This window comes from Manis pentadactyla, chromosome 5, assembly GCF_030020395.1.
Source record: "Manis pentadactyla isolate mManPen7 chromosome 5, mManPen7.hap1, whole genome shotgun sequence".
Lineage (NCBI taxonomy): Eukaryota > Metazoa > Chordata > Mammalia > Pholidota > Manidae > Manis > Manis pentadactyla.
The window spans coordinates 138,715,712-138,741,988 of NC_080023.1; the positions used below are offsets into that span (position 1 = coordinate 138,715,712).

Genomic DNA, 26,277 nt, shown 5'->3' on the forward strand with positions numbered 1-26,277 from the left:
TTCTATTTTTTTTCTCCTTTGTCATTTTCTTCATCTTCTTTATCTTCATTTTCTTTTATTTCATCTTCATCATGATCATCTTCTTCAAACTTTCCATCTCTTCCTTCTTCATTTTATTCCTGTCCTCCTCCTCCTCCTATTATTATTATTATTATTTACTGGTTTATTTCCACCCATGCAAATCCCATCCCACCAGACTTCCAAAGCACCTTCATTGTGATAAGCCTGGGAAAGATCAGGAAAAGCACCTTGATGGGCAGTCTACTTTTTGCAATCCAGCTGCCTGGCTGACATGGGGCCAGAATGGCCATTTCTCACATTTCAGCCCTATTACTCCACCTGCTCCTTTGTTATTAACATGTATGTGTCCAATCTGACCCTTCCTCTCTTTCCTCAGAAACCCCTTTGCTCTTCTGCTTTTCTTGTCCCAAATATCAGCCTTACAGTTTGAGGACAGAGTTCCTAGGTTCAGAAAAAGGAAGCCTGGGTATGTAGAGACCAAGTTTTCTTTGTCTGAAATTTCTCTCAGATGAAGCCACTGGAATGCAAGGTTTCTTAGAAAAGCCCGAGGTATTATTTTAGGCTGGTCTTCTACCTGGCATGGGGAACACATAGTAAGTGTAAAACTATAGATCAGGAGTAGGCAATTTTGTTGTAAAGGGTCAGAGAGTACATATTTTAGGCTTTGTGGGTCATACATAGTATGGTCACATAGTCCTTCTCTTCTCCCCTCCCCCATCTCCCATCCCTTCCCCTTTCTCTCCTCCCCCTTCTTCTTACAACCTTTTAACAATCTGTGGCCCATATAAAAACAGGCTGCAGATGGAGAACCACTGCTACAGACAGTCACAATTATTTTTCACCCCAATATGGCCCCTCACCCAGTTTGCAATTTGTTTAGCTTTGAAAACTTTGACAATGCAGTTGAAAGTGACCATTATTAACTACCAAGTGGCCTCAGTTTGCTTCCTTGAGAGTCTCCACAGCTCTCAGGCATCACTGACAGGGTTAACTGCATGGTTTCCCTGTAGATGCTGTCAAGCCTCTCCTGGCTTTCTTATCAGACGATGAATGTCTGTCTGCATGTGTCTCAAGGCACAACAAATCCGACATCAAAGGGCCAAGTCAACCAGAGTCCCTCCTTTAAATGAAGCAAGCATACTGTGGCATTGTCCTCTGGGTCACGGCGACTGAAACTGTGCATAAGGTTCAGAACATCCGTCTTTTCATTTGTTAAGCTCATCACTCATCTCTGGTTGCCTCAGTCTGGTCAGAAGGCTTACCAGGGAAATGGTTGCCTTTTAAAAAGTCAATGTTTGTACGTTTTCAAATATAAATTAAAAACTTGCCCTTTAACTTGGAGCCACACCTTGCATAAACCCACCTGGGCAGTTTGGACGGTCACACGTCCTAGATTCAGTCGCGGTACATGCATAGCCACAAGACCTGGTCCGTTTCTGGTTGCCATTCCCACAGGTGACGCTGCAGACAGACCAGAGACTCCAGTCACCCTCGCCATCTGTGGAATCTGGAAGGGAGCCAGGGAGACAGTCACCAGCCTCACCCACAGCGTCACCAAGTCCTCCTCGTTGAGCAGCCTGCCAGTTGTCCAGTTCCATCATTCTCACTGTTGGTGGGGACCAGGGGATGGAAGGAATGCCTGAAGAAGTCAAAAAGCTTATGGCTCCAGGTTCATTTTAGGGATTACTTTTGTGAGGGCAGGGGCTCTGCCTGAGGTTCTGGGCACTGTGGTGGTCAGCACATGGCCAGGGTCTGACCCCTAGAGGTGCACAGGAAGTGTTTATTCAGAATGTATGCATTTGCGGAGTATAGGATCATAGAATCATGTGGCAAGTAATTTGCAAAGATGACTACCATGAGTTCCTTCCGTACCTGTGCATTTGTTCACTGAGAGAGAGAAACACAGAGTCATTCTATTTCCCCTTCCCTAGAATCTGAGGACTTTGGCCTTAAGAGGACTGGCAGCTTCCAACTTTTGTTCTGGGAAATCCAGTCACTGTGAAAGAAGCTGAAGCTACACCTTTGAATTATGGGTCACCACATGGAAAGAGAGAAGACACACGAAGGGCCATCAAGACACTACACATGAGCGTGAAGCCTTCTTGAGCCTCTTAGCTCTTCCCAGGGACAGCTGAATACAGCTGATGCCCTCAGGGGCAGAGGAACTGCCCAGTGGAGCCCTGCTTGAACTCCTAAGCCAAGGATCATGAGAAAAAATAAATTTCTATTATTTTAAGCCATTAAGTTTTGAGATGTTTTGTTATACAGCAGTAGATAACTGATACATAACAGCACTGCTAAAAATGGTCCTTGAGGTCATCATTCAATATCCACCCAAGGAATATTTATTGAGATCTTATTATTTGCCAGGCACAATTCTAGGCATGTGGAATAGATTATTAAATAAAACTTTCCAAGATTACTGGTCTGGTGGAACTAATATTTTGGTGAGAAGAGTTAGACTATAATCAATAAACAAAAATATCAGTAAATTACACAGTACATTAGAAGTCAGTAAGTGATATAGAAAAAAGAGAAGTAGGCCAGGCTGGGGTGGGGGGGCCTGCAAATGTGAGAGATATGAGAGAGGTTGGTATATAAGCAGACAAGCATATCTTGTTTTGCAGGGCTGTTTTACTGTGCTTCACAGATATATTGCCTTTTTTTTTTTTTTAAACAAATTGAAGGCTTGTGGCAGCACTAAGTTGAGCAAGTCTATTGGTGTTATTTTTCCAACAGTTTTTGCTCACTTTGTGTTTCTGTGTCATGTTTTGGTAAGCCTTGCAATATTTCAAACTTTTCCATTATTATTATATTTGTTAGGGTGATCTATGATTACAACTTGCTAAAAGCTCAGATGACAGCTTTTTTAGCAATATTTTTAAATTAAGAGATGCACATCACTTTTTTAGACATAATGCTATTGCACACTTAATGGACTACAGTATAGTATAATCACACTTGAATATGCACTGAGGAACCAAAAAAAATCATGTGACTCACTTTATTGTGATATTCGCTTTATTATGGTGGTCTGGAACCAAACCCACTTAATCTCTGAGGTGTGTCTGTATTATCAAGACTAACTTCCTCTTTTTAAAAGTGAAGAAACTAAGTCTGGGAGTAATGGGGTGACTTATCTAAGGTCATAATAACAGAAAGGAAAGCTTGGGGTCTAGTGCTAAGCCCTTGATCTCTAAAACATGGCCCTTTCTGCAGCATCTCTGTTCTACAACAACTTCTCCTGGTTTATCCAAATTGTCCTACAGCCTTGAGGCCCCTGTCTGTGCCAAGCTTGGAGCTACAGGCAGGTTGTGCTGATTGTTATTCTGTAGGCCTGGCAAGAATGTAGTCCACACATGTTTCTACCTGAAGTGTGGGCTCTCTGCCAGCCTCCCAGGCTGTTGTTTACATGGCATTTGCTCTGAACACTCCTCAGACAAATACAGGGCTGCCGTCTCCCTGGCCCATTTAGCAGAGTCAGGGCAGGGGGTGGGATTCATGGTTGTGTCTCTTCCCTAACCCAGAGCGAAGAGTTTGCTCACATCTTGCCTGCCCCCAGGGGCCTCAACCATTTCTTCCCCTTTCCAGAAAGGCATTTTTTTGAAGTTTGATTTTCTTCTAAGAATGGTTTTCTAACCACATGGCCAAGCAGATATTTGAAACTACTGCTCATGTGAGGAGTTGGGCTTGCTTCCCCACTGTCAGCCATCCTCATGTCTCTCATCTCTTACTAGGCATCAACACAGTAGAATTTGGGAGACAAGTTGCTTCCAAAGGGAGAAACCACTGAGGTAGAGGCAGCTGTTGCTCCCTCTGATACCTTTGCCATCTGGTATCTCTTGGTACTCTCCCGAGAACACCAAGATGTGCCTGGAACAATCATGCTACCCGCACTCTTGTCAACAGGAGCATCCAGGCACAGCAGGTTATACACACAGGTGAATACACTCAACAGCATCCTATACATACCACCAAGGTCGGATTTGTTAAAAGGAAGAACAACAACAAAAAGTCACAAATTAAGATCGCCATGTCTGTTGACTCATAAAAAGTGTGCAGTGAGTCAGTCAGAGAAAGCTCAATAAATCACTGTAGGGACAATGGAAGTTCTCACGGCCAGGATCCTCACCTGACCTTAATCTGCTTGTTCACTGCGCATGTCATTGATGTAATAACTGGCCCACTGCGTAGGTGCAGGCTTACACACCTGTTGGCAATGAGCCTTCATTGTATATAAAGAGCTCCACCCAGTGCTCTGCAGGGATTGTGGGCTGTGGAGGTGGAGGCCATAGTCATGATTCTAGCACTCGGCCTGCCACTGTGAGAATATAGCTTGGTGTAAGACCATTTACCAACAACATTCCATTGTCATTATTCAGTCTCACCAAATCCAGAATGAACTTGCATGGAGCTGAAACCCTCCAGGGTGACAATCACATAGGTAAGAGTTCATGTCACCTGTGTGGGGGGTTCACAATCCAATGATATCAAGTGGTGTGCTTCTTGGCTCAGCAGAAGCAACGGGACTTCAACCATCTAGATATTTCTTGCAACTTCTCCTCCCTGTTGCAGTAACATAGAGAGCTAATTTTGGAAAATATCATCCCTGAATCTTGAGGTTTTAACATTAAACCCATCATGAGGCTGTACTGGAATCTCTACATGAGGAAATTTCCTGTTTTGGTTTTTTGGATCCAAATTATTGAACGTTAATACTGTGTTGGGATATGTGAACAATGACTTCCATAATTCCTCCCCTCATGTGGACCCCTTTGGTTATTCTCCTCCCATGCTGACCCAGCCTGGACTATGTGACTTGCTTTGGCCAATGGAAAAGCAGCAGACATGATGCACACAGGCTGGAACAGTGCTTGTGCACCAGGGTTGGCCTCCTGCTGTAGGGAGCTCTTCCACACCATGCACAGAGCCCAGGATAGTGTACTGGAGGGTGAGGGACAAGGTGGAGAGAGGCCCAGCCATCTCAGCACCCCAGCTGTCCAGCTGGGACCTCATCACTGTGAGTGAAGCCATCCCAGACCACCCAGCCCCAGCCAAGCTAAGCCAAGAGCAGAGCAGTCCAGGCAACCTGCAGGTTTTTGGGAGAGAACATTGTTTTTTAAGCCTTTACATTTTGGGGTGGTTTCTTAAACAGCACAAGTTAACTGTTACAAATACACCATATAGTTCTCCCTAAAGTATACTCTCTAGCTGGCCAGCAGACTCTGGAACCGTGAAGGATTTCTTATTTCAGTAAATGGCTTTCTCCATGTTTTTATTTTAAATGCTTGTAAAACCATTTATTTTCCACTTTTTAAAAATACGGTCTCCCAAAGTCAGGCACAGAGCAGTTATATAGTCAGGTATTAATGATTTCTGTTGGGCCAGCAATGAAATGAAACAACCTCAGAGGGAAAAGTGTCTATGTCAGCTCACCATCCTACAGCCTCCATGGCATAGTGCCCCAGACGAACATCCTAGCAAAGTCCCTTCTGTTTAATGTGTCTGAGGGACAGCAAGGGCATCTCTGAGTGTGGGACCCAGCCTTGAGGGCAGTGTTCCCCCCACCACTGTAATAAAAGAGGGTTGTTTTCCTTTGCCCACTTGTCAGGGGGCATTGCTTGGAGCAGGAGATGAATGTTTGCAACAGTGACTGCAAAGAAGACAAGAACCGTAAACAACAGTCCCTGTGAGCACACATGTGGTGCTCTGGCAGCCCCGATCTGGGACAAACAAAGAACTCTGTGAAGGAAGAAGATGCTCCACAGCACACTGGGCTGGGAGCTGAGTTTCAAGGATGTCATTTGGAAATTTTATGGTAGTCATTATGCAACTAGTGGCAGTGTTTGGGCAACTGAAGTGACTTGGGTCTTGGCCACTGGCAAGCCTCCACCACTCATCCAGATGACAGTGGCTCTGCTTTAACCAGCTGTTCTGTCTAAACACACTGCTTTCACTCCTGTAATAATCCCAGAAGGTAGGTGGAAACATCCTCCTTTTATGAGTAAGGAAACCAAGGCTCAGAGAGGTTAGGGGACTTGCCTAAGGTTATAGATCTCAAGCCCAGCAGAGCTGGGGTTAAATCTGAGGCCTGTCTTCTCCTGCTGTGTCCTTCCTGTTCTACATCCTGGCATTCTTACAGCTTTGATTGTGGCCCACATTGGTCTCCCTTCTTTAAGATGCCCACTTAGGTGGCCTCACTCACAATTACAAAGAAAAAAACCTTGAAAAAAAGAATCACTGCAACATCTTCTATTAAAATTGGACTGTGAGCAGTTAGAGAATTGCAAAGAACTGAGTCTCAATAAGCAGTGCCCATATGATTCCACTATGCAGGCTAACAGTTTTGTGGATGGTATACTACTATTCAACAGAAAAATATTTACTTGGACTCCTTTGTCCTGGATGATATCTTAAAGTATCTACATAGAAGGTAATTAAAATGCAGTATCTCCAACACAGTCCAAAGTTAAGCCAACTCATGGTCACATTATATATTTCCACAAACACAAAATTAGGTCTAACTAACTTCTGTTGTGCATTGTATAATTTAGTCTAAAGATGTCACTATATTTATTTTACCTAGGATTTTCTGAAATATTCTTTGGCCACAAACATTTAAATTCTTATTAAAAATCCTGCCTTCAAAAATCTGAGATCATCATTCTCCATGAAGACCAGTCCCTGTGGCAATGTTAGCCCATCTCAGACAAGACAGCATGCACGTGGGTGCAGTTACTTGTTCTGCTCTGCTGGTGCACAAACCTCACCTTCCTGGGTAACATGTTCTCTCCTGGTATCCTCCATGACACCCAACATAGGGATAAATACTTAGAAATTGCTCAACTGTTTACTGTTGATTGAAATAAAAGAGGATTCAGCCTGTCTGATGCTGTGTGGAATTCTGGAAATCACATGTTCCCTGTGAGTCAGTTGGAGAAGCAGGAATCAATTCACTGTGCAAATGTACCAAGTATTTACAACACACTTAGGTTCTTCCTACTCAAAGTGTGGTCTGAGGGCCACGGGGTCAGCTTCATCTACTGCATGAGAAGCTATAGTTCAACAAGACCCCCAGGTTATTCGTGTGCATATCGAAGTCTGAGAAGCATGGCTTTAGAGGTATTAACAGGGGCAATATTCTCTTTCTAAAGTAGTACTCCTGGCATCTAATGATGGAGAAGTTACTAAAAAATAATACAAAATCTTAAAAGATGTTGTAAAGTTACTAACAAATACTACAAAATCTTAACAGATGTTGTAAAGGTCCAGATATGAGGCATTTCCTTGGTATTCCAGGCCTAAAAAGCTGGGGTGCAGGTGGCTGAAACAGACACAGTACTTTCCCTAGTAGCAGCAAATTCTGTTCTCAGAATTGAAATGGAGGGGATCCCCTTAATGTTCATGAATTCAGCAGAGTGGACTCTGTAAACGCTTTAGATGCATGAGAATCACCTGGTGACTTTGGTGGTAAAAAGAAATAAAGAAGCAAAGAAAGACAGGCTCCAGGTCTCAGTCCTGGACATTCTGGTTCAGTAGGACAGCAGCATCTCTCAACATGGCTAAATATGCGGGTCACCCATGGGGCTTTAAAACACACTAAGGCCTGGGCCCTGCATGCCCCCAGATAAATCAATCTAATTGTTCTGGAGATATGTCTGGGCATTGGGATTTTAAAAATATTTCCTAGGTGAGTTAATTAATGAAAATCCAAGGCCCAGAACCATTGATCTCAAATAGTGGTGCTCAATGCATCAAAGACCCTGCAAGGCTTGTTCAAGACTGATCCCAGAGTGTCTGACAGTGGCTAGAAATAGGGTTGGGGTGGAGCCTGAAGATTTGCATTCCTAACACAGTCCCAGGTGATGCTGATGAAGCTGAATTGGGGACCACATGTTGGGGACTGTTGGTATAGAAGGAAGGGGTTGGGGCCAGGAAAGGCATTTTTTAACTGGCAACCAAAGGATCCTGCTACTGAGGGTCTGCAGCCCATTCTCAGAAACAATGTTCTCTGTGAGTTGTGCGAACTTGTTAAGCTGAAAATCTGAGCAGTGTCAGGTGAGCACACAGAGATCTTCCGTGTTTCTCTTGTTTAATGGCACTGGACTTTCCCCCCAATTCCTACCTCCCAATCTAAGTACTTATTTTCAGATGTACTCTACTGTCCTAAAGAATGAGTTGTGGTCTTCCCAGAGAGGCAGTATAACAAGGGGTTAAGAGAACAGACTTTGGACCCAGATGTCTGAGATGAATCCCAGGTCCTGATGCTTGAGGTCAAGTTGCTTAATGTCTCCAGGCTTCAATTTTCCCATCTGTAAAATGGGATGCCTGCCAATTATGAGAGCTAATGTATGTGAGATGCCCTGAAGAGTGACTGGCACATGGTAAGTGCTATATAAATGTTGGGTACTATTGCAAGTCTTTCCTCTTAGAAAATAAATAAATTAGGCTTCCTCTTGAAAAGGGGAGAGTTTCATGAGCCTCCCAATTGGAATGGGTATGAGAATTCTTTCTCTGCTCCCTTAACATTTGCTGTGTGTCTGCCACAGCACTATTTTGCTCTATCACTTAATTTTCTCTTTGTTCACAGACAGGTGAGATCCTCTTTAGGGAAGGACTATGTCTTTCTCATTTTTGGATTCCCAGAACCTAGCACAGTGCCAGACACATGACATGCTCTTAGTAAATGTTTGTTGAACAACTGAATGATGTGTCTGGACAAAAAAAAAATGTCTTGCTGTTCTGGAAGTTGTCTAGAATCATCTATGAGTGGGCAGAAATGACTGTCCAACATACAACTGGTCTTTCTCCTGAAATATGGGGGAAAGGGTGAAGGTACAAATGGTAGAAGACAGATGATCCTCATCGTAGAGTGTTCATCCCTAAGTCTGCTGATGGTGCAGCCACAAGAACATCATGACAATAGATGGATGTGTAAGACATCACATATTCTTATCACACAAGGTACACTGCCTGATCACCCACAAGGACTGGCCAGATGCTTGCCAAATCAGTTTCCTCTTCTTCTTGCACACACAGACTACATTTCCCAGCCTCCCTTACATCTATGTGAGGCCAAGTGACCAGGTCTTGTTAATAGAATCTGAGCAAACTACACTGTGTGTCATCTCCAGGAGGAGGAGGCTAAGAGCATGTGTGACTTTTCCAGGCTCCTATTTGTCTTTTTGGCTGCCAGCCAGATGCAGAGCATCAGTGCCTAACTGTCAGGCCCTAGCAGTTGGTGGAGCTCCAGGATAGAGGTAGCCTGGGTCCCTGATGGAGTTGAGATGAGTCTCTCTCTCTCTCACACACACACACACACACACACACACACACACACACACACACATGCTCTGTCTTCTATCCCAACTCAAGTGAAAAATGAACTTTCATTATTTAAATTACTGAATGTATAAGTTGTTTGCTACCGCACCGATCCTACTTACTAACATGGAAAACTACAAGCCCCAACTTGGGGTTTTGAAATGTGTTGACAACATGTAAAGCATGTTCGTGTGGATTCCCACAGACCACTTCACTGCCCATGTCAAACGTAACACGGATGCCTGGTCAGTGGAAGCAGCTGGACAGTAAAATATACAAGGAAGCTCATTTGGTGATTTCTTCATTTTTGGAAATAAAACTAAAATTTTCTGGGAAAAAAGGCAGAACCTCAAAGACTCCTAACTAAAATAATAATCCTCTCCTCTGAACTGGTATGATTTTACAACTAGAGTCTTTCCAGAAAAATGTGACTGCTGGTGCCTCCTTGGGGCCTCTGAGGAACTTCTTACGAGGTACACCTCATAGCCGACCAAAAGCCACGTACCATAGGCTGGGCTTTGCTTGGCTCCATGTCCGCGAGGCCTCACCGTCCTTACTGATTCTCCCCACCAATGTTATATTACTGGCTGGTAAACTCACCATATTCTGGCTGCTCTTTGGTTTCAAAAGTCCGGTGGCCTGGGGCCGGGTGGTCCCACCCCCTGGGGGGGTTGAGGAAGTTGCTGTCGTCCGAGGTACTGTCGTACTTGTAGTCCTGGTCCCCGCTGTTGGCCCTCGCCAAGGACAAGGACCTCTGCCACCAGGCCCGCCAGTCAGGGGATGGGACTGACCAGCTGGGCTTATTCTCCGGATGCTGATCTTTATCTGCTTCAGACTCAGGACCATCCACAACCTCTATGGTGACCTGAAGAATCCAGAAGAGGCCAGGGTCAACAAGGAGTCACCAGCCTCCAGGCTGGGCACCCTCGGAAGGAAGTCTGAGGGAGCCTGGGGAAATGATGAGCAAGAGCTGAGACTGCATGGTGACACGGAATGGACAACATCCAGAGAAGGCCCAGTGAGCCTCCTGGCTAGAGAACTGTGATGCATGCACGTGGGCTTCGGGGTAGGAGGAGACAATTCATCACTAGGACTCCTGATTTACTGATGACAACATTGCTGGGAAATCTTTAATTCAAGGAGTAAACATGTACTATATGGGTTCCTGAAGTGAGACAAGAATAATTATAATAAAACTGAACACTTACTAACTCTGTTCTAAATCCTCTACGTATATTAATTTATTTAATTCTTGTACCAACCTTGTAAGGTTGGTACTACTGATTGGCCCCTATAGTTGATCATTTGCAAAGATGGCCTTGCAAAGATCATTTGCAAAGACAAGATTCCTGCCATCCTTGTCTGTGTGTGCCACACACCTCCCATCCAGAGGTGGAGTTTATTTCCCCTCTCTTTCCATCTGGCCTGGCCTTGTGACTCGCAGTAGAATATGGCAGGAGTCATTGTGGCAAGTGTTATGAGGTCTTGTAACCTCCATTTTCATTCCCTCGTGATGTTCTTACCACTGTGTAAGGAAGCCTTTCACTCAGAGCCCACATGAAGGGAGAGGCACACAGAACTGAGCACCTCAGCCAATGGCCAGCTGCAGAGCCCCAGTCATGGATGGGGCCTTCTTGGATCCTCCAGCCCAGGCAGGTCACCCAGACCATCCAGCTGAGCCCTGCTTAAACTCCCAACCCACAGGACAGTGAGCAATCCAGTGGTCATTGCTTCAAGGTATTAAGTTTTGGGGTGGTTGCTAGACAGTAAAAGACAGCTTTTGACAGACAGGAAAAACTGTTACACAGACAAGTTACCACCTCACCTGAGGTCACAAGCTAGTAAGTGGCAGATGTGGATACTCTGGCTCCAGAGCCCATGGTCCTCCCCAGTTTACCACACTCCTCTCAAAAAGTAACAGAGGTACCATCTTCTCATGGGACTGAGGGAGCAAAGGGGCCCCAGAAGCTGGAGGGGGCCTGGGTGCCACGGGCTGTCCTCAAGACCCACGCTTCACAGCTGTGATTTCATCAACCCAAAGTCCAGCCCCAGTACGTACACTCCTCACCCAACCCTCAGGGTCGGAGCACAGTCCACAGCCAAGGTTAGAACTTGCTCTCGGATTTACAGAGCCTAGTTTTGAAATCATGGGGCTGGAAGAATGTAGTTTCTTGGCTCTGACAGACAATCAACATAGAGAAACTTGTTTAAGAAATATAATAAAAGACTTACTGGGTTCCTTTGGCCATCACACTGCCCTTGCAACACCCCCTGGATAAGTTATGTGCAAATGAATCAGAAACATGTGCTCCCAGTAATCAGCGCAAGATGTACTGGGCAGATGCACTTCCAGCTTTGCTTTAAGCTGGCAGCTGAGTTGCTGGGATGCTCTGCCAAATTGCACTGGGGTGTGCCTACCCCAGGACAAACAGTTCCTTCCTTTTGTGTTAGGAATGGGAAGGTCTGAATTCTACTCTCTTTGATAAAACAAAGTTGCCTAGCCAATGGTGGGCCTGAGCTGTGGCCTTGTGTGGCCCAGACACAAGGTCCAAAACGTGGCCTTCAATCCTGGAGTAACCACGGGCTGTGGCAAACCGAGTGCATCTTTCCCTCTGGTGTGGGATACCTAGACAGGCATGGCTGGCTTAGTTCCATGCCACCACCATTACTCCAGTCTTGTAAGCATCCCTTGCATTCCTGTAAATAATGATGGAACTTCCTATAGTTCCCTAAGAAGAAAAAGGGGAAGAGAAGAAAGGGAATAGATCGTCTGTCTGGGATCACTGCTGTTCGCTGGACAGGCTGTTGGTGAGTGATGCGACCTGGACCAAGGGCAGAAGGTGCCCCCAGCTGTGCAGGACTGTGTTGGGCAGGGCAGGACAATGCTGGGCCTTTCTCCTTTACAGTCCCAATCCCTTCTGCCTGCACACAGAACCACTGAGCCCAACAATTGTCTATAAGGCTCTTAAAGGTCTTGTAGGAGGGGGGAGAAGCTGCCTAGAGCCAGGCAAGCCTACAATTATGGTAATGAAATCCATCTCTGGGTAGGAGCTAAGTGGGAGCATGCCCAACAGTTTTGGTATTCCATTTGTATTCAGACTGGAGTCAAAGGGATTGCCTAAGCCAAACGTGTTCTGCAGTTTCTCCAAGCTGGGAATAAAAACAATTTCATGTTTTAAGCTGTTACTGTCAATATGATTTCTTTTCTCCCAAACTACTGCTTAGATCCAAACAAAATAGATTTGTTGCCTGGCCAGGCAATAAGTAGCAAAATATGAATCTACTCCAAAAACTATATCGATGACCAAATCTCAACAGCTTAGAGGTTTCTTTTTCCACCTTTAATTCCTAGCTGCTGCCCCATTTGAATTAAAAACAGAAAGAAAACAAAAAGCACGCAAACCTTAGGATCCACCTTTCCCTATGGTTAATAATGTGGAAACCTCATACTGATATCAAAAGAAGAAATCTAATCTTGAACCTGAAATTTCATAGGCATCCAACTAAAGAGACTTAATGAGCATAATTAGTGCCTTCTCGAATGGTGGGGGTTAGTTTTATATTTCCTGTTGCTCTCATTCCATTTACGTATTCTTTAGCATCAAAGAGTCCATTTATAAAGTTGCCTTGAACAATGATCAATGTGATGAGCTGAAGGTGTGGGAGTGAGTGCAGCCAATTTCAAGCTTATAAAGACTCTAGATAGTACCATCCTTTCTATTCCTTAAGACACATAATTGAAGTGTCTTAGTATATTAATTTCTTCTGGACAGTCCCACACCATAAATTAAGACAGTAAAAGAAAGAGAACTCTTTCGAAAGTCAAACTCTTGGCAGACCTCATCAGCCCCAAAAAAAGATAATCCAAAATAGGTACCAGTTTAGGGAATTCTGTCCAATATTGGGAAATGAGCACAAGATGCTACAAAATGTTACCAGCTTCTTCCCTCTCTTGATAGTTAAAACATTTCTTAGAAACAAACTCTTTACTCTTACTCTGAAGAGCATTTCTATAGGAAAACTAACATAATTCTCAGTCTGATATGAAACTAACAACATTGAGAATACAGAAGCCTTGACCTTCTCAACACAGGAGAATCTTCTAGAATCTTCTAGCTCATTGGCACTTTAAGCCTTAAGAGTTGTGGTTACTTAGGCAGGCATGGTTGGTGTTTCCCAGACAGGATCCTGAGCCCTGAGAGGTGAAGTGATTTCCTCAGGAGCACAGAGCATCCAAAGACAGGAAAATAATCTCCAGTGAAGGGTTAGGCCCCAGATTAGGAGACAGACAGGAAAACAAACTAGGAAGATATATAATCCCCTCCTCTCAGACCTACTGCTGCTCTAAAACAACTGTGGCCACCCCAGCTAACTGAGGTTAATGCCTTAAGGCTTGCAGCATTAAGCTTGTCTAAAGATTATTGCCTGTTCTACTCAAGTTAGAGCCACATTTCAGGCATAGAAATCGGTTGGGAGGTAAACAGCCAAGAAGGTGTAGCATTGGTCTCAAAACGAAGTCTTCTGATTCCCAATTATTTTATACATGTTTCCTCTGTCATCTTCATGCCCATTTTCTCATCATTAACCCACATCTTCCAGTTTGGGGAAGCTCACCATATACATACTTGTCCCTGTGCTATATGCTATAAGCACTTCACATGGACAATTTCACTTAATCCTCACAACAACCATCCTGTGGGTACTCATTGGTAATATTATCGTTCCCATTTTATAGACAAGGAAGCTGAGGTACAGAGTAATCTGCACAAAGCCATGGAGGCCAACCTGGCCAACTAAATGGTGTGGCACCAGATCCCCAATGCAGGTAGTGAACTCTGCAGCTCCTGTTTGGACAGCAATGCCCCTATAAGAATATTAACAATAGTCTTGTCCCCCTGAGTGTGTAGGTCCATGTCTCGGGTACAGAAATATTTTGGTTCTGACTCGGCCAGACCTGCCATTCCAAAAGTATTTTAGAGACAAAGGAAGAAGGGGAAATCAAAAGTAGTAGAAGCAGGTACAATGATTGTAGCCCCAGCTAACTAATCTGATTGTATCTTGTGGCACTCAAGAGGCTTATGGCCATGTAAGTCGGTGCAAGGGAGAAAAAGGCCTTTAGATGACTATTTTTAAGTCTCCCTCAGTGGAAGAAAAGAAATGAGTATATGGTTGTAATGAATACTAATCTCAGCTTGATCCAGGAAAGAGAAATATTTGGTTGTGAAAAGCTACTGTGGTAATAAATTGATGCAGTAAGACTAATAATGAGTTTATTTTAGAGATTTTTTATCTTTGTCTTTGACCATCAGCTGTGGACCAAAAACCCAGCCAAGGATACTAAAGTTCAAGCCTAACTTGTCCTGGGGGATTTACTTTCTTCCCCCGCACCACCCCCCCAAATGGTTTATTTATTTATTTTTAACAAAACCCACCCTCAAGTATTGTTTTAAATTTAATATGGAGATTGGGTTCAGGAGTTTGAGGCTCTTTCTTTCTATTCTGCGCATTGTTGTTTTTCCCCCACTGACTTCCACAGCCTGGAGCCAATCTTAAAATGGAAAGCCTGATCCACTTGGGATAGCGGCCACCTGGCTCAGGGGGGTTACAAAACACTTTAAAAAGCTGGGCTTGTAAAAGGATTTTCCTTCCTAAGAGTCAGGAGGCCCAGGAGGGATGTGGTCCTTTGCAATGGGCTCGGCAGTGTCACTTTGGAAAGGCCTGGGCTGTCTGGCAGGAGGGACAGTGGACCCCAGTCCTAGAGCGTGGGAAACCCTTGCAGACACTGGAGGGGCTGAGGGTGGCTCTGAGAGAGGGGTATCGAATTCCTGTTCAGATAACTAGGTGGGGGTGAGAGGCAGGCTGCCAGGGGAAGGGGGAGACATGGCCGGGGCCCTGGCAGCGGAAGCCGACACACTGATGTGCCCTACACCTGTCTTCACTCTGCTCCCCAGGGAGAGAAAATGCTTTGAGGGGCCCGCAGTGATCAGAGGGGCTGTCTGCTTGGCTGAATCGCCCCGTGTCAAACCAGTGGATTTCAACAAAAGAGCCGTGCTCTAAGGAAGGGGCGAGGGCTGCCAACACGGAAACCATCACCCCCTTTTAGAAAGCACCTCATCTTTTAAAGGACCACCAGATAACTGGTTTACTCAAGTGCAGTGGTGCATGGGCGGCAGTGGCCAGCGCTGTGTGTGTGCGTGTGTGTGTGTGTGTGTGTGTGTGCACACGCACGTGCACGCGCATGCGCACACACACACGCGCGCACACACACACACAGGCAGACCCAGGGCTGGGGCTCCCCAGGGTAGCAGCTGCTTCATTCTTTCTTTGAAGATCTTTCTGAGTGATCAACGTTAACCTTTTGTGGTCTTCCAGAAAGAGAAGGCCAGAAATGCAGTTCGATTTTCTTTTCTTTAGGGCTGCCAGGTGATCACATCAATAAAACATAGGAAACAGGCTGCTCTCTCCCTCTGTCCTGCTTGTGGATGGTTAACAGACACAGGGATTGTATGAAGCAGAAATGGAATGATCCAATTAGGCAGTAGGCAAAATGATGGTGTTCACCTAGTCTTTTTGGGCTTTTGACGAACTGTTTCTGGACTTCATTTATTTCTAATCCATTCTGCCAATAACCCTGATATTTGGCACTACGGGGAACCCCAGTGCTCTTGGGAGTTATGGTGATGTTTTCTGTTCAAAGAGTAACTCAAGAGAAGTATGGAGAACTTATACAAGTGGCCCTGTCCCCCCTCCCACCTCTGCTCCAAGGTGTCCCTTTCAGAGGTAGCACCTAGAAGTGAACTTCTTGTTCCCTGACTGGGTGGTAGTAAGACAGAGTTAAAACAAAGCAATGGTTCTTACTTTTTCTGTTATAAGTCTATGGGAACAGGGCTTGGGGTTTCAGAAGGGACAAGGCAAATAATCTCCACTTGCACCGTCTCCGCAGCCATACTTCCTGACAGTGTGCGGGGAAGCTGCATTTTATAAAAGTCTGAGAGGCTTTGCCAGAATTCGCTGATGACTGACCTCCCATTTATTCTCTGCTCCCTCGTCTCCCTCTAGTTCTCATCATGCCCATCAACTCCAACAGCCCCTCAGGAAGTCCGGTGGAATTGTGCCAAAGGAGTCTTCACTTCCCATCTGCTAAACAGCACAGCTTATCATGATAAGAAATGGGCTGTGACCGTGGCTACCCTACTGAGCTCATGCACACACCCATCACATGGGCTGTACAGGGCTTAGCACTTCATGGTGGCCCTATTCTTCTTTTTGGAAATGTAATCTGGGTCTCTCAGTTCAAGGATCCCAACTGCCTTTGCACTAGTGTTCTTCCCTGACATTTAGTTCAATGTCTAAAAAGGCCCAAGTGGGCCCTGGAGGTTTCCTGGTTGATGATGTACCTGGGAGAGGGAACAGAGATCCTGAGAAGTTCTGCTTGAAAGTCAGGTCTTAGGTAAAGCCCATGCATTTAGTAACTTTCCAGTGAGAGGACAGTCTCACTGTGGTCTTCTGTTACCCTACATCAGGGCCAGTTCTTGTAACTTTGAATTAGTAATTCTTAAAGCTATCATGTTAATAGTTCAATCCTCAGTATTAAGCCCTCAGTAATATTTTCCATCTTGGGGAAAACACATGAGCCACAGCAAGCCTAAAATGGTTTTTGGGCAAGACCTAAGCACCGTTGGAATGAGGATGGTCTGGTCCTGAAAACATAAAATCTATAAATAAGGAAAAATTTCTCCTTCAGATAAAGGCATGATGTACAGTAAGGGGATGTCCATGCCCTTTCTGCCAATCTGCACCTCCCCAAGTGCTTCTTTTGTTCTTTTGCAGAAAGCCATGCAGCCAGTTCCTGCAGAGAGGGCAGTGGAGCACAAGCCCTATTTTTCTAGTCAATCAATTAGACCAGTACAAGACTCACAGGAAGTATTAATAGGTGCACGAAATGATTTCTGTGCATGTGCTGTCAGAGTGACCTCCAAAACATTTCTCACTTCTGTACCCTCAACAGGATCCTGCCCTACCTCTTCCCATCTATTCAGATCTGCCCACCACGGAACACAGCATTTTTCCTTCCCTGTCTCCATGATCTCTGGCTCTGTCTTAGGTGGTAGCTGGCTCTTCACACCTCTGTTCTTTCCTGGAAGGAGAAGACCTTATGTTTCTTAATTTTTCATGACTTAACACAGCATTTTATATACAGTAGGGGCTGGTTGATGTATTCAATTGAAGTGTATTCTCTGTGACATTCATTAGTCACCACAATGCTGGTGTTAGGCACAAAACACCTCTGGCTGAGGAAATGAGACCTGAAATGGTATCATGCAGATAGCACTAGTCTTAAGAGGAGAGTTAAGTGAATTAAGGGTCATTTGCTCTGGAGTCAGGTTCAGGAACTTTCTGCCATGTAAGCTAATTGGAATTTGACACAGGGAGGAAGAGTAAGAAAAAGCTGCCCCTCTCCAAAAGAAAAGAATTGAGAACAAAGATTGCAAGTATGGAGGCAGGCAAAGGAGGAAGGGAGCTGCACAGGGATGCACCTCCTTCAGGCATCATGGGGACCATCTCTAGGCAGAAACAAAGGGAGGTATGAGCAAAACTCAAAATTAGGCATTTGTCTCTGAAATACTGGTTGGTAGGTGAATGTACTTGGGAGCCCAAGTGCCTGGGTTTGAGCCCCAATGACTGCTTCCTAGTTATGTGCCCTTGGCAAACCAAATAGTAACTTCCTGAGTACCTGGTGCACTCTTGATAATATTGGGAAAATAGCATGTGCTTCATCTCCTTCATGAGGGTGTTGGGAGAGTCCAGCAGGATCGACATTTGCTTTGTAAAGCATATCGTCTAGTGCAGTTTAGGTGACTGCTATTTTCAGTCCTAGACACCCTTTTCCCAAACCTCCCGTTCCCCTCAGCTTCATCCCATCCCATCTTAGTGGTATGAATTCATCCCTCCCTTAGGAATTTCTGTCCTCACCTCTCTTCCTCTTACCAAATTTTGTTTATCAGTCATTTACACTTCAGAGCAGTTAAGTGTCACCTCCTGAAGAAATTTCTGGTGTTCAAGGTAAGCTAGAGAAGCATTTGAGAGAGACTACCTTCCTGTGTACCTCTGAAATGGTACTATGATTTGCCTGTTCTACTCACCTGTTAGATCAACCCTTTCCTATAGTAGCCATACTTCATCAATTTAGGGAATTAATAATAATAATTATTATTATTATCATTACATTTCAATGTCTCTGAAATCAGGGTGTATCTTACAACCATCCATGTGTCATACTTTAATTAGCAGTGTTGTTTTTTTCCTAGTGGTTCATAAACTAATGGTTCATCTCACAATCAAGGGTATTACAAAGAAGAAATACAACACTATTCTTATAGAGATAACAAGATCATAAGAAGGATTCATTAAGGGGGTAAGAAGAAAAGCGAGGTAAGTAAGTAGTTGCTTTGGAATCAGATCAGGAAACAAAGAGATGGATTGTTTCATTTTCTTCCACCTTTCAGCTGCCAAGCATTACCTGAATATTTGGATTTTGCCCATTGATATCCGCTTTGGAAAGATCTGGAAAATTTGGTAGATCAAGGAGAAAGGATCTAGGACCATCTCTTTGCAATGAAGGGTGCCCAGCCTCTTGCCGGAATCGCTGTCTGGGAAAGGGTTGGTGGGAAGCCTGGTGGTCCTGATGCTCCCCTAGCGCTTCCTTGGAGAGAGGAAAGCTGGTTTCTGATATAGAGTCACTTTCTATGTTGAGGTTATTCTAAAACAAACAAACAAGCAAACAAACAAATAAGGATGCATGATTTTAAAATGTTACTCTTAACAGTCCATTAAATTAGGAGCAAGGACCATTCCAGCGGCTGGAATTTAGCCAGAATGGTATTACTAATTCATTTTTTTCCCCCCATGGTTTAATTTCTCTATCTTCAAAAAAGCCAAACAGTCAGGAAACTTTCCCCAGGCTGCTACTTGGGAATTTTCTGAGGGTTAATGGGTTATGGGATATTTATTAAACACCAAAGCACATCAATATAAAATTATATTTTGAAAGAGAATAGGTGCTCATTTAGAACTGGAACCAAATTATAGTTCCCTTCTCACAGCTTCAATTAATTAATAACCACTCTGGCTTTTGTTCTAACCTCAGTGTCCAGAGTTTGTTTCTTTAGTGCATGCCATGGAGCAAAAGATTTGACCACACTGGATAAAATACTTGAGCCAAATCATTGATTATATTCATCCATCCAATCCAATCCATTCAACCATCCATCCATCCATCCATCCATCCAACCACCCATCCATCGCTCCCTCCCCCCCCCATTCATCCAATCAGCAAGTGTCACCCACATGCTGGGCATAGGAGACAGACCCATGAACAAGACAGACACGGCCCCTTTCTCTTGGATTGTACATCTAGTTGGGGGAATAAGTAATAAATACATAGATAAATAAAATCAGATCAGAGAGTGGAGACTGCAGAGAAGAAAAGAAAGAAGAAAATGATAGAGTGTAGCCAGGGACAACATTAGGTGGATGGTGAGGGAAAACCTCTCCACACTGGTGATATTTAAGGTGAGACCTGAACACTTACAACAGTCTGGGGGAAGAACATTCTAGCAGAGGGAACACCAAATAAGACAATTCTGAGGTAGGGATGAACTTGGCTCCTTTGGAGAACAGAAAGAAGGCCAGGGAGGCAGGTCTGGAGTGAAAGAGGGTCGATGGCATGAGATGAAGATAAAGAGAGAGGGATAAGCCAAAGAAAAAGTAACAAGAAGGCATTCTGAAATGTAATGCTTTTATTCTGAAGGGAAAAGGGAAAGTCTGTTTGTTTTTCCCAGCTAGTGAAAAATGTCTCTAGTTGTCGCTTGGGGAAAATTTTTTCAGTGATTGAAGAATGTAGAAGTTGCTGGACCTCTTTCTCAACCAGCCCTTCTCCTCTCAGTCTCCCTGGGCCTCTTATTGGAGGCTTCCTCCATTCCTACAGGGATGGCATTCTCATGTTTACTGGTGGAGGAGGATGTGGAGATAGAATTTCACCAGAGTTTGGGCCAGTGGTTAGTATTCTTATTATTTTTGGGCATGTATGGGGGTTTTGCTGTGTATATTCCAGTCCACTGTCTCCACCCTTGCTCCCTGGGCCACTGCAGTGCCTTTGAGCCAGTCAAAGGGTCATATCTGGTACCAAAACACTCCTGACTCTGAGCAGGCAAGGTCAGGAGTGGCCGAGGATGAAACACAAGCAGCAGATAACACCTTCTTAGAGAGGTAACCTGAGGGACTGGGGTTTCCTATATCTCTTTAAAGATAAATGAAGCTGAGGAATAAAAATTTGGGTGCAGGGGCCACCTTTGGGAGTGTTCTAAGAGCAGGATTGAGATAGGGTGTCTGCAATCTGCTCTTTAAAACACGCAGTTAGAGTCACAGAGGGGAAAGCTGGCTGTCCCCACCATGTTTTTGCCTGCCGCCCCTCCCCTTTTGCTCAGGAGATGTACAGAGCAGCTTTTTTGTTCACCTTTCCAGCCACCTCTCTGCCATGGCTTTCATCTACTGGCACATGCTCATAGAGCAAGCTGTCCTGGCATTTCTAGGCATTGCTCAGCACAACGGAGGCTGAGTGTATTATGTTGAGATTGAGTTCAGTACGTAGAGAAGAGAAAGACAGAGAAAGAGGGAGAGGAAGAAGCATGCTAAGTCTGTCCTCACCATACGAGATCTCTATCACAGCCCCGTTGTACTGATGCGATTGTTCCCTTGCCTTGCTCCCTGGGTCCCCAACCCCAAACAGTGTTGGTGAGGACAGCTGGATTCTCATGGAGAATTCCTTGCACAGACTTGGGAATATAAACCTCCAAAGAGGCACAGGATTTGCTTGAAAGTTGCTTGAGGGATCACCTGCAACGCCAGCCCACTGTAGCCACTGGGACACACTCTGCCCAGCTGGGCTAACAATGGAGCTCTCTTTGCTATTCCTTGTGATGATGTACTCTTTCCACTCCTAATACATATATTTTAGAAGAAGACATAGGAACTGTACTTTTGTTGCTATTTGGCATTTTGCTCAGATGGTTGAAAAACCAGTGACTGGATCTGATTGGTTTCTTGACCTGACTGGAATTTTTCCTGGTAGGAGATAGACCACCACAGAATGATCCTGGTTTAGTCACAGACCTACAAAACTCATTAAACTCTGTAATTCAATGATCCTCCACCTAAAATAGCAGATAGTAAGGAAAGTCCTGTACTGTGCCTGCAGGATGGTCAAGACCAGTCAGGCTGGGTTGTGTCTGCACATGAAAAGGGAACTGACCAGTTAGGGCAACTGGCCGGACAGTTCAGGCCACAAGCACCTCTGCCAGGAATAGACTGGGGCTAAAGTCTATTTTGGCTCGAATTAGGCACACAGTTGCAGCATTTCTCCATCTTTCTGCAATCCTCCTCACCCTGCCCCCCACAAATAAACCCAGGGCTTGTAAAGCATTTGAAAGATGGGAAGTAATAAAGAAATGCTAATCACAATCTCTGGATATCTTAATCACTGTTGCTTCTCTACCAAACATATTTAACTGGAAACCTTGGCTCCCTGCAGTGGCATGCTCCCAAACTGTTTAGAAACTGGAAGTCCTCGAATAGGGGAAAGGTGTCTTATAATGGTTCATATAAAATAAACTCTGCTTTCTTCAATAACAAGATTTGGGATTAGCCATTATTTCAGTAATCTAGATTTCAAATCCAGGGTGGGAAACAGAAGCCAAGATCTGCTGACAATGCAGGAAAAAGCCTTTTCTTCTTCTTTCTCAAGGGCACACTGCACATCTTACCCACAGAGGCCCCCTCAGAGGTCTTGGTTGATGAACAGTACTGCCTCTATATCACTACGTCATTCATTGAGTTGCCCTGTAATTTATTCTAGAAGAGTGAAGATTCTAGGGAAGGGCAGATCTCACAAATGAAGCTTTAAATAGTTTGTTTCATTCAGAAAAGCAAGCACTCATCTCTGAAGATGTTAGCTTGGGGAAAGTCCAGGAACTAAAGAAAAGAAACATCACCATACTTTCCAAAGTGCTTCAGGATTCATTTTGCCTAAATTCATATGACGTGAGGGGGCCTGCTCAGTTTGGGAAAACACTTCCTTGTCCACCATGTGTCTTTGAGCCGCTCTTCAATCTGCGATGATGTTGCAGCTCCAGGAGTGAAGTTCTCTCTGCAACTCTAATTTGAGAGCTGTGACTACCAGTAAAAGGAGAAGCAGAACTAAGCTTTTAAGTGGTTTATACAACATGCACTGACTGGTCAGTATTGAGGCAGGGGGTCTACAGTGGCCAAATGATCCAGCCACTGCTTGATGTTTCCCATCTCTGTGCATGGATCCTGTCCCTCCATTATTTTACAACTTAAAATTCTCTTTAAAATAGGGAAAAATCAGTTGTAAAATGTTAACAATAATAATAAAAGAGGCTCCATGTTCATGCAGGCTTGTATTTTGCCTAAGTTGGCAGACATTGGGATTGCCTATCCAGTATCCACTCCTGTCTTTGGCTTATGCAGTATTGTTTCAGCTGGCAATGTGACTGGCTAAAATTACAATTCCCAGAAGCCACTGTAGTTAGAGGTGGCCATGTGACAGCACTGACCAATGAGACAGAAGTACAAGGCGCAGGATGGGGCTGCTGACCAGGAAGCAGAGTCAGTCTGCCTTTTGCCTTCTCTCTTCCACTTACTGCTTCCTGAAATGTGCTGTCAAGTGCTTGAAGTGAAGTGAGGCCGCTGGAAGGCATGAGGTTAAAGGTCATACTCAAAGGTGGCTGAATGGAAGGAAAGAGGGGCCGGGGACCCTGATAGCACAGTAGAGCCATGATATCCGTCTTGGAATGGTAACTTCTGATCTTCTGTTACCATTACCATGAACATTAACGTTAACATTGATGGGCAGTAGTCCCAGGAGCAATGTTCCCTGTTGTGACTCTAATTTTTTAGCTATGACTCCAAATGAAAAGGTGAGAGCCCTGTTCAGCTAAATGATTCCAAGTTGGGTTCTCTGTTCTTTGCAGTTGAACCTGATCCCCAGGTGATGGACATACTGACAGGGCATGAATCGTCATGGTGGACTTCACAATGGCAGCCAGGCTACCGATGCTCAGTTCTGCTGCTAACTTTCCTGATCTCCTATTCCAAATCTGCCATTTGCACTCTTCTCAATACACTTAATATAATCTCCTCCTTGTTTTAGCATCTATATATTTCTCAAATCTATTACTCACTGTGTAATGCAATATTTCCTGTAATTTGTCCTAAAATGCTATCATTAAAGTTCAAGGAGGTTGCCCTCACTGAAAGGAGCCAGAGCTCTTTGGACAAACGGCTGATTCCAGAGCTTGGGCAGCAAAGCATAGGTGAGTTTGGGATACTTTGCTGTGCCAGAGAGCAAGGAAGCTTCCAGTGATTAATAGTGTCCTCCCAGAAGAACACAGGAGCCAGCCTGAAGAGCCCCCACTGCACAAAGATTAGACAATTTTGGTATAAAAACAAAAAGTTTGTAGGTGACCACTGCATACTGAATCTATGAAAATCTACAAGCCTATGATGATACTCACATAAAAGAGAAAGCCAGAAAACTACTGCCATTTGAGGTCAGAATTATAAAACTTTTACTTTGAATACTGATATTAAAAAGGAAGAAAGGTTTCTGAGGAAATAGTGTTTGAGCTGAGATTGAAAAGGCAAGTCAAAGTCAGGTGAAGAGAACAGAGCAGAGAGGGATGTGGGCTGGCAGACACTACGATTCTAGCAGAGGAAAAGGGGGGTACAGACTCCCCCAGGCCTCACAGGGCCTGGCAGAGAGATCCACAAGGCTATCAGAGCTGGAATGGGGTAGGCATTAGGATCAGGGCCACTCGCTGTCTTACTCAGAGTTCAGTGAGTTAAATAGTATAAATGCCAGGCCCAAAACTCAAGAGTTCTCCACCTACCAGCCTTTGGTCTGAAAGCTTTCTGTCATGGTGTGTTGCAGCTTTTTCACCAAGCCATCACTTCCCTGGTGGCATTCTCGCGGTCACCTAGAGGCCTGCTGAAGCTATAGGGTGCTGGGATCCCCTCCCTCCTCCCTCACTCTCATCAGCTGGCCCTGAATGTCCCTGGGACGGTTCTGCCAACATGAACTGAGAAGAGAGAATCTCTTATCTCTGGACTGGGTATAACTTCCAAGATGACAGATCCAGACACTTCATCATTTGGATCCTTTCTCCCAGGACATCACTGGCTCAGGACCAAGGATGCCCAACCATTGCTCCAGCCACTGCAAGGCTGGAGCTGCTCATTTTGGCTGTCCTGGTCACCAAGGGGGATGACTGCAGCCCCATCAAGTTCAAAGTGGTCACAGTGGTCAGACTTCCCAGCTGGGCATTTGGCACAGATCAAGCGACAGGGAGGGGTCCTTTGGGGAAGCAAGGCACAGGGCAAATTAGGGTCATCAGCTTGAGGACAGCAATCAAGGTATGGAAATGGGCAATAGGTCCACATTTAGAAGAAGGGTGCTGAGCATCATTGTCCCAGTCTGCAAAGAGCCACCTGTCCTACTCTGTAAGCATTGACTAAACGGATGGTGTGTGAAGAAAAGGGCTGATCTGACTACTTCCAGAGCTTCCAGGAGAGGCATAAACTGGTAACAAACTGTGGAAGACTAGGGCAATTTTAATACTTTTTTTTTTCTTAAAGGCTATAAAGTAACTATTCCCAGATTAACACAACCTGGCAGACTTCTTGGAGGCAGATGTGATGGCAAATTTCTGGAGGGCAAAGTACAGGCTATATCTGCGATCTACAACCCCACACCCTCCAAGTCCACACTCAGGGGCACCCAGTAAGTACTTGTTGATGAGAATGATGGCTCGGGGCCTCCTTAGATTTTGTTTTAATTAGGCTCAGGCTACAGCCCTCATTAACCCTAATGCAGCTTTTATGTGGAATTCTAAAGAAAAAAAAATCCAGGAATCGTCTATTGAAGATATTAAAGAAGATATTATTAGCAATACTTTTGGTCTCATAGACTTTGAACAACAAATAACAGGGATGATAATTAATGTCACTGCAGCCTCTCTCCTTAAAGTGTATTAACAATATAGCTAATTAGCAATATGTGCTCATTTGAAGCTGGACATCTGCATATTATTATCGACAATGCTTGTTTCCTTTTTCCAGATTAAAGGAAGCCATACTGCACCAAGACATATGGCCGAGCTCCTTCCACATTAAAACACTCATTTTCTCCTACCCGCGATAAACACAGTTGGGGCTTTATCTGTGTCGGGCATCGATTTTTGTCTGGAACACTTCCACACATCTAAAAATAAGTTCAGGAATGCCACTGGTGGTATTTCAAAGGGAAGAGCAAACATTTCCCTGTTTGGGGCAATTAAAGAATAACAGGCACATGGATTATCTTTACACATGATTGGGGAGCAAGCACTCCTAGGAAGGAGAAGCCGGGAGAATGAACAAAATCAGTTTCAGACGGTAAAATCTGTTTTCTCAGAGGCGCGCACTTCTTAGGGCTCAGGAAGACGGGCATGGAAACCCTTGTCACAGGAGTGGCAGGAGCGGGTGGTGGAGGCTTGTTGTGCGAAGTGTTGGACAGAAGTACCCAGGACCCATGGGGAGAAGCGTGCACTGCTGCATACACAGACGGCAAGGTGGGCCACCTTCTGTGGTCTCTGCCTGTGGGTGGTGGTCACCACTCCCCTTCAGGCAGCAGAACAGAGCAAATATCAATGGCTTTATTTTATAGCAAGCAAGAAAATGCAAATTCCTGGCAGAGGGTAAATGACCAGATATTGTGCTTCAATCTTTACCGTCGGACCTTGCAGCCAAGCTTGCGAGCCAGGACATGGGCACATCATGTTTCAAGAATGCAGGAGTTTGCATCTCGGTTGGGAA

At 44.7% G+C, this 26,277-nt stretch overlaps 1 protein-coding gene across 3 annotated transcripts in view; it reads right to left on the reverse strand.

Moving 5' to 3' along the window:
- ISM1 (isthmin 1) overlaps positions 1–26,277 on the reverse strand; it is a 64,982-nt gene that overhangs the window by 6,705 nt on the left and 32,000 nt on the right. Inside the window, exons 2-4 of one of the 3 annotated variants that reach the window (XM_036892197.2) lie at positions 18,866–19,105; positions 9,946–10,210; positions 1,385–1,528 (exon numbers count right to left, since the gene is read on the reverse strand). In XM_036892197.2, the coding sequence (XP_036748092.2) occupies positions 1,385–1,528; positions 9,946–10,210; positions 18,866–19,105 (649 nt within the window). Of the gene's footprint in view, positions 1–1,384; positions 1,628–9,945; positions 10,211–18,865; positions 19,106–26,277 lie in introns of all 3 variants that reach the window. The other 2 variants (XM_057502718.1, XM_057502719.1) reach the window with 2 other exon arrangements.